This window comes from Drosophila tropicalis, unplaced genomic scaffold (assembly GCF_018151085.1).
Source record: "Drosophila tropicalis isolate 14030-0801.00 unplaced genomic scaffold, ASM1815108v1 contig_905, whole genome shotgun sequence".
Taxonomy (NCBI): Eukaryota; Metazoa; Arthropoda; class Insecta; order Diptera; family Drosophilidae; genus Drosophila; species Drosophila tropicalis.
Window position 1 is genome coordinate 582,927 of NW_027173405.1, and position 8,447 is coordinate 591,373.

Genomic DNA, 8,447 nt, shown 5'->3' on the forward strand with positions numbered 1-8,447 from the left:
ATGACTCATTTTGCGAGGTCAATTTCCAGAAGACCACAAGGAGATATGATTCGGGGTGAAATATGGTCTCATTTCCATTTCGAGACCCAAACAACATCAAAAATAAACGAAGGTCGGCTACTATTAAATATTCCGCGCAAGGCTGATTACAACGCCGTCATACAAGAGTATTAAAACTTGGGGCACATCCGTCAGCTGCCATTTGACGGCAGTAACAACGATCTTTATCTGCCACATTAAGCTGTCTTTAATGCCGCCAGTACAAATGTGCTTCTTGGATTAAAAAAAAAAAATTATTTTTCTGTATACAAACATAATCAACAATAAAAGGTACACACACACACGCAAAAGAAATAAATAAGAAAAAGTAATAATTTACAAAAACGAAAATACCCGTGCTCATGACAAGCGCCGACCCGTCTCATCAGCGGATTTCCTGACGGCTGTACATACCGTACAAAGGTAGAAGAGGTATTAGAGGTGTGTCCAAACAAGGGACCACGCCCACTCGCGATAGCTGAGTACAGGGCTCGCCAAGAAAAACAGAAGGAAGACCCCGAAAAGAAATCCACAGGAGGAAAATACGCCAGACTAAGGCGTAAAAGTAAGCTCCTTCAGGATCTCCTCCACACAGAACTGTAGGACAAGGACCGACAGCCCTACACAGAGTGTCTCATGAAAAATACAATTCAACTTCGCCAAAGAGCGAAGACATGTAATAAGTAAATAATTCTCTTCTTCTAAGTTAAGCACAGTAAACCAACTAACCAATCTCTCTCAGGCTAATAACAAAAAACATGCGTAGGCGTAGATTTAACTAAAAATTGTTCAAGTTGTAAGCATACTTCTATCTTTCCTCGTCTTTGGCTCACTGTGCAAGACACAGTTGAAATATTTTTATCTCCTTTTCTTTAAAAAACAAAACCCCCAAAATTTTGAATTAAAAATAAAAAAAATTATGTGAATCCATAAAGATATTTTTTAGACATTTTCTTTATAATCGAAAACAGGTCTAAACTATCAAAAAGTAAAATTTTTTTAGTAAGAATGGTTCTCAAGAATACAAAATAGACCATCCAACGGCTAATGTCATCAACAGCGTAAAAATAATAGATCTGATGAACAATAAACCACTGTGTTTAATATCTCATAAGAACTTAACTTTATTTTTACTTCAATTTTGTTGAACTGTGTCTGCCACTGCTAGAACACGTCTTGATCGTTCGTTTGCTTGCTTATTACTAAATTTTCAATTCTTACGCAACTACGTAGGTCATATAGGTTTATAAAGAGTGACAGAGACAGAGCATACCAGACTGACGCCAGTATATTCTAGAAAACTTAAGAGAAAATACAAAAACAAAAGCATTGTGAGATGTGCAAGATCATTCATGAGTCTTTGCCTTGCTGCGTATAGCAATGCAAGTCAAATGACAATTGGTTCCTCAACATCCCGCCCCCCCCTGAAACTCCGTTTCTGAACCCGGTAGGGCTGCAATCTTTGTGATAGGGCGAGTGACTTCTCCTGATTTGGTGAGAACCTGAACCGCTCTGACGAGGCCATCATCTCCTGTGAACACCTGAGTTACCCGTCCTAAGAGCCATGCCGATGGAGGCGCGTTAGAGTCCTTGATGAGTACAAGTTTACCGATCGCAATGTTTGGTAACTTGGTGGTCCATTTCGGGCGCTGTTGTAGCGATGTCAAGTATTCTTGATGCCAACGCTTCCAAAATCCTTGAAGCATTGCTTGAATATGCTGCCAGTAGCTCAATCGATTGGTCGGAATCTGCAAATAGCCGTCTTCAGGAACTGTTGTATATGTTCTGCCAATTAAGAAATGTGCCGGTGACAGGTAGGCAATTTCAGTATCCGATGCTGTGCACAATGGTCGCGAATTAACGACAGATTCTATTTGCGAGAGCAGTGTGTGCATCTGTTCAAAGGTGAGGACGTTGGTTCCTATTACACGTCGCAAATGCAGCTTAACTGAGCGTACTGCCGACTCCCACTTACCACCCCAGTGTGGTGAATATGGAGGAATAAAATTCCATTTGATGCCTTGATCCGCAAGGGCTTTTGAAACGACATCATTGTGCTCGCGTGAAGCGAGAAGCTGTACCATTTCATCTAGTGCACGTTTTGCACCAACAAAGTTGCGCCCGTTATCGCTATACATTTGGGAGCACTTCCCACGACGAGCCATAAAACGTTTTAATGCCGCCAAGAATGTGTCGGTGCTGAGATCAGTGGCCAGCTCCAGATGAAGAGCTGAAGTAACCATACATACAAACAGGCAAATGTAGCCCTTTTCCTTCCTGGGATTTCGTCCCTTGTGAACCTTCAACAAGATAGGTCCAGCATAATCGCATCCAGTATGCTCAAATGGAAAGGCTTGTCGCACTCGAACAGCCGGTAAATTGGCCATTAACTGATTTGCTGTGTGATGGCGCTGTCTAAAACAGTTTAAACACTCATGTGTGATACGTCGAATAAGGTTTCGTGCGCCAATGATCCAATATTTCTGGCGAATTATTACAAACATTGCTGAAACTCCTGGATGAAGATTGACCTTGTGCTCATGTTTCAGCAGCAATTCCACAAGGCGATGTTGTTTCGGCAAAACTACTGGATGCTTGGCATCTGCAGGCAATTGCGACCTTTCCAAACGTCCACCCACACGTACAATTCCATCTTCGTCAACGAAGGGAGATAGTTTGCTTAAAATTGATCGTCGCTCCACCGATTGCTTCCTCAAAAGCAGCTGTCTATCGTCATTGAATTGATTTTGTGCCTGTCGTAGGCAAAACTTCCTTGCTCTGGTAACTTCATCGAACTTTAGAGGTCCTGAATATTTAGACTTGCTTGATTTGATTCGATGAACGAAGCGGAATACATATGCGACCACTCGAACCAGTCTGATCCAAGATGATGTCCTTCCGAGTAGTACCTCAAATGGGGAATCCTCAATATCCTTGGAAATGGTTGTCAAGATTTTGGTTTTGAACTCAAGTTCTGCTGCTGGCTTGAGAATTGAGCAGCAAGTTGGTGGTCTATTCATTGTCTCTGAGTATAGTGTACAGTCGTGCAGCCAAGATGGTCCCTTCCACCATAGATCAAAGTTAATTAAGTCACTCGCTAGCATGCCTCGTGATGCACAATCCGCAGGATTCTCTTTAGTGCTGACATGTCTCCAAGCTCTACGTGGTATGGTCTCTAGTATTTCTGCCGTTCGGTTGGCAACAAATGTTTTAAGTTTACAGGGTTGATGCGAAAGCCATGACAAAACGATTGTAGAATCGGTCCATGCGTGTATCTTAACATCCTTCTGGCGCAGACCAGACCTTACTGCTTGGAATAAACGAGCTAATAGTAGAGCTCCGCAAAGTTCCAACCGTGGCAACGACTTCTGCTTTAATGGTGAAACTCTTGTTTTAGCTGCAATGAGTGCCACTCCGATGCTTCCATCTAGGTGTGTCACACGGTTGTAAATGACAGCAAAATAAGCCTTTAACGAAGCATTTGAAAATCAATGGAGTTCGATGTCATCGGGTTGATTGTCTACAAATCGTGGTATCTTCAAGTTCCTTAACGTGAAAATGTCCTTTCTGAATGTTTGCCATAAGTGCGCTTGCTTCGTTGGCAGTTCCGAGTCCCAATCCAGATTAAGCAGCCATAATTCTTGGAGCAGAATTTTAAACTTGATCACCACTGGCGCCAAAATGTCGAGTGGGTCAAAGATGCGTGCCGTGTCAGATAGCACTTGTCGCTTCGTACAAGTCATATGTTCCGATAATGAAACCTTATATGTTAGGACGTCTTCTCCAGGACCCCAATGCAGCCCAAGCACCTTTGCTGCCATCTTTGAGAAATCGATTTCATTTTCCTCGTTGCTGGCAATTCGTTTACTATTCGAGACCCATTTGCTTAGCTCCAATTGTGCCCGTGACATAAGGAGTATCAGCTCTTCCTTAATGTCGAGCAGTTCTTGTTCGTTCATGGCTCCTGTCAGTACGTCATTGACGTAGAAATCATCCAAAAGTATCCTAGCCGCCCTTGGAAACTCGTATTCGTGATCAGTTGCCAGTTGTTCCAGCACTCTAACTGCCAGAAACGGTGCACATGCCGTGCCATAGGTGACTGTGGTCAACTTGTAATGCTTCAATGGTTCCTCAGGGTCTTCTCTCCAAAGGATTCGTTGAAAATTCTGATGTTCAGGGGCCACTAAAATCTGTCTGAACATTTTGACGATGTCCGCAGAAAATACGAATCTGTGCATTCGAAAACGCAGACAAACGTTGAAGAGGTTGCGTTGTATACATAAGCCAATGTGAAGTGCGTCGTTAAGAGATCGTCCATCCCGATCTTGAAATGATCCATCGAACACCACCCGCAGCTTGGCGCCTATGACTGGATGGTGTGGCAAATAGAATGACTTCTTACATACGTTTGTGTCTTCGTCTGCAGCTACTTCCTTCATGTGACCCAGCTGGATATACTCTCTCATAAACTGAGTATATTTTAACTTCAAGCTGGAGTCCTTCATTAGACGACGCTCGACTGCGAGAAAGCGCGATCTCGCTACTTGAAATGTATCCGCAAATTGTGGGTTTTGTTACTTGAAGGGCAAATCGACTATGTATCTTCCATTCGAGTTGCGGTTGTGGGTACGCCGGAAGTGCGTTTCGACCTTTTCATCCTCTTTGTTTACAGTTGTGTGTGATGGAACTTCCTCTAGTTCCCAAAATCTTTGCAGTAGTCCATCTATATTAACCGTAGTCAGCAATGACGTAGATGATGTTTGCAATCTTGAAGTGTATACCGATGTGATTACCCATCCAAATATGGTGTTAACTGCAATAGGGTGCCCTTGACCATCGCATAACTTCTCTCCGGTGAGAACTAACCAAATGCAATCATTGCCCAGCAAAATGTCGATTGAGGCGTTAGTTCTGAAGTCAGGGTCAGCCATTTGGTATCCCTTAAATACCGACAGTGATGAAGCATCAATGTTTTCACGTGCCAATGGTGAGGTGATCTTTCCTAAAATGTGAGCTTTAATATCGATGCAATGACTCGACACACGAGACATCATCTGGAGAGAGCAGAAACCTCTGGTTATTCCCGCCGTGACGTCTGAGATGCCCGATGTGGCAACTCGAAATGGCGAACGTGCAAGCCCCAACGTCTGTACGCACCGTTCCGAAATGAATGACAAGTCTGAGGCGCTATCCAATAAAATACGGCACGTCAGCAAGGCTCCTGGAGAATTTCGGACGTGTACCAATACAGTAGGTAGAGTGCTTCTTCGTTGGCCATTTGGCTTACTGGGTCTGGTAACATTCATCATTGCTATCGCTGATGCCGCTGGTGACTCCTCAGAAACCTGGCCTGAGTTGCCTTGGTGCTGTTCTGAGCTATTTTGCTGTGTAGAATGGCCTTCAGAATGCAGCATAGAATGATGGCGGCGCTTGCAATACTTGCAAGAAGACTTCGAGCCATAAGCGCTTACTCCATGTCCAGTTCTCAAACAATTAAAACACATATGTTTCTCCTTCGCAAAGGTGTAACGTTGCTTGACAGTCAAGCTCTGGAATTGAGGACAAGCCGACAGTATGTGCTCAGTACTATGACATTTCATACAATTACCTGTAATGGCAAGCATGGTGCGTGCTTTGCTCGCTACATGATCGATAACTTGACTGAGCTCAAGGCGATCGCATCGTGAGTCCAAAAACTTGAGCAACTCTTCAATGGTAGGATTTTCGATATCTTGGCTTTTGTCGATCCATTCACGTCGGGTAGCCTCATCAACCTTGTTGATGAGCAAGTATATGAGCCAACAGTCACGGCCCGTTTGTCCAGAAGCGTCTAAAGCCCGAATAACATCACTGGCTCCGCAAGTCAGAGCGCGTAGCGATGATGAGTTTTGCCCAACAGCTTTTGGCAATGCGGTGAATGTGTCCATCAGTAAATTCACCAAGTAACGGGGCTTTTCATATCGATCCATGCAGTGACGTAATTTGCATCCACTACGGGCAGATGCTGGATGAGTATCGCTGCTTCTCCTATGACGCATGACTTAAGGTGATGAATCTTTTGGATATTCGTTAAAGTTGTCACTCCGTGAATGGTACTCTCAAACAGGTCTTTAAAGGCATGCCATTCCTTGTAATCTCCACCAAAGGGCTTGATGTTGATTTTCGGTAACTCACAATCTCTTGGTGCCGCTGTTGCAACCGACTGTGAGCCTGACGAAGACGAAGATTGCTGTGGCGAGAGCAATCTCTCAACCAATAGTTGCTGCTGCTCCATTTGCCGTCGCTGGTGTTCCATTTGACTCTGCATCTGGAGTTCCATTTGACGCTGCTGGTGTTCCATTTGACTCTGCATCTGGAGTTGTAGTTGTTGCTGTTGATTCTGCATTTGTTGCAGAATTCCTTGGAAGAGCGAACCATCGTTACCAGCCGCGCCGATTTCTTCCAACTTGCCAGACGGAGCCAAGGCAGCTCGTAAAGCCTTAAGGCGGGCATTTGGTATTTCATATTTCTCCTCGTATATCCCGAAGTCTTCGGTAGGGTCCACATAACCCTCTAGTTTGTCGTATTTGGCCAATTCGTCGCCAGACTTCACGAACTCGTTCCACGCATTGGACAAAGTTTCCAATTTGGTGTCAATTGCGAAGACGTCGGCATCCTGTGCAGGATTCTCTGCATATCCATATATGCGGGTAATGGTTGTCTTCAATCTTCCTCTGGCCTTTATGAATGTTTTCATTTCCTCCATGATGAAATACCAAGAAATCTCCACTGCTTGTGTGGACCAGAAATTTCAAGACGCGTATTTTTCCAGAGATGTGTTCCCTCACGATCTCGTCGATTATATCGATAACAGATACCGATAGGCGAGTGACGCCACCGTTTGTCCGCGCTTTTTCCAATAAGCACGCGATTGTCTATTCGATAGTAGGCCAGAACTATCGACTACTAACTTTGAGGTTAACAATTAATTGCAACCACGTTGCAACAAATTATTAAGCAATGAGTAACAAACAAACAATGCCCAACGATCCGGCTCGAAGGACCTAATTATGATGAACAATAAACCACTGTGTTTAATATCTCATAAGAACTTAACTTTATTTTTACTTCAATTTTGTTGAACTGTGTCTGCCACTGCTAGAACACGTCTTGATCGTTCGTTTGCTTGCTTATGACTAAATTTTCAATTCTTACGCAACTACGTAGGTCATATAGGTTTATAAAGAGTGACAGAGACAGAGCATACCAGACTGACGCCAGTATATTCTAGAAAACTTAAGAGAAAATACAAAAACAAAAGCATTGTGAGATGTGCAAGATCATTCATGAGTCTTTGCCTTGCTGCGTATAGCAATGCAAGTCAAATGACAATTGGTTCCTCAACAAGATCATAGGAAAAATTAAGAAGAAATTGGGATATTATAGTTAGCTATTTTAATATTGGTAGCCATAAATCTGGCTTTGCATTATATGCAATATATAATAAGATAATTAAGAAAAGATATCAGAGTAGAGCAGATGGCGACCGCGTCAACTCTTTTTTGGTAACTCTTTCCTTACCTATTAGCCATCAATGTGGAAGAACGTTTTATCTATCTACGTTTTATTTATCTAAATAACTAAAATATTGATCATAGTCACTGTTTTCCACCGATCGTTCCTATGGGAGCTATTTGATATAGTCACCCGATCTTTATCAAGTTCGGCACAGTCATTAACTGATATATTAAATTAAGAAATGTTTAATTTGAAAGCAATCGCGTTAAAAGTAACGAAGTTATTTACAAAAGTCACTAAGTCGTTCCTATGGGAGCTATATGGTATAGTCGCCCGATCTTGATCAAATTTGGCACAGTAGTTAACAGGCATAATAAACTCTCGAACATTAAGTTTCACGATAAAAGCACAGAAAATAACGAAGTTATTGAGAAAAGTCACTGTTCGTGACTTTGGGGTTTGTATGGGAGCTATATGATATAGTGGTCCGATCCGGCTGAATCCGAGATATACAACCGCTGCAGTATATACAAGCCTACGTGCAAAATTTCAGCTCTGTAGCTCTTACGGTCTAGGAGGAGTTTGCGTTGATCCAGACGGACGGACGGACGGACGGACATAGCTATTTGAACCCTTATCGTCGTGCTGATCAAGAATATATATACTTTGTATGGTCGGAGATGCTTCGTTCTATGCGTTGCACACTTCTGACCAAAATTAATATACCCTTTTTTGAAAGGGTATAAAAAGTGTTACAGTGAAAGTGAAAAGTCTAAAACGGAAACTATAAAAAACATGAGCGTGAATAACAGTCTTGGCACCCCGACATCAGAAGTAGGATCGCCTCCACACCAGAGCAATCCTGATGACCGCATTTGTTTCATTTTGGAGTCGCAACATCGCAGCATGAT

General features: G+C 42.9%; 3 protein-coding genes across 3 annotated transcripts; all 3 read right to left on the reverse strand.

The window, feature by feature from the left end:
- Window positions 1–1,445: 1,445 nt before the first annotated feature.
- On the reverse strand, window positions 1,446–3,059 carry LOC137586120 (uncharacterized). Its single transcript, XM_068302126.1, has 2 exons — window positions 2,542–3,059; window positions 1,446–2,454 (listed from the first exon to the last, which is right to left on the reverse strand). Exons 1-2 carry the CDS (start codon window positions 3,057–3,059, stop codon window positions 1,446–1,448), a joined length of 1,527 nt encoding a protein of 508 aa, XP_068158227.1.
- Window positions 3,060–3,527: 468 nt separating this feature from the next.
- LOC137586121 (uncharacterized) lies at window positions 3,528–4,544 on the reverse strand. Its single transcript, XM_068302127.1, has one exon. The coding sequence runs from the start codon at window positions 4,542–4,544 to the stop codon at window positions 3,528–3,530; it is 1,017 nt and encodes a 338-aa protein (XP_068158228.1).
- A 69-nt stretch (window positions 4,545–4,613) lies between these two features.
- On the reverse strand, window positions 4,614–5,966 carry LOC137586122 (uncharacterized). The gene has a single exon (XM_068302128.1). The coding sequence runs from the start codon at window positions 5,964–5,966 to the stop codon at window positions 4,614–4,616; it is 1,353 nt and encodes a 450-aa protein (XP_068158229.1).
- Between the last annotated feature and the right edge of the window lie 2,481 nt (window positions 5,967–8,447).

Excerpts from the sequence above, each read along its gene's own strand:
- LOC137586120 (XM_068302126.1), bottom strand. The coding sequence starts at position 3,059 with ATGAATAGACCACCAACTTGCTGCTCAATTCTCAAGCCAGCAGCAGAA. Across the intron at positions 2,455-2,541 it reads CATCCAGGAGTTTCAGCAAT|ACAGCGCCATCACACAGCAA; the intron begins GTTTGTAATAAT and ends AAACTGTTTTAG.
- LOC137586121 (XM_068302127.1), bottom strand. The coding sequence starts at position 4,544 with ATGAAGGACTCCAGCTTGAAGTTAAAATATACTCAGTTTATGAGAGAG.
- LOC137586122 (XM_068302128.1), bottom strand. The coding sequence starts at position 5,966 with ATGGACACATTCACCGCATTGCCAAAAGCTGTTGGGCAAAACTCATCA.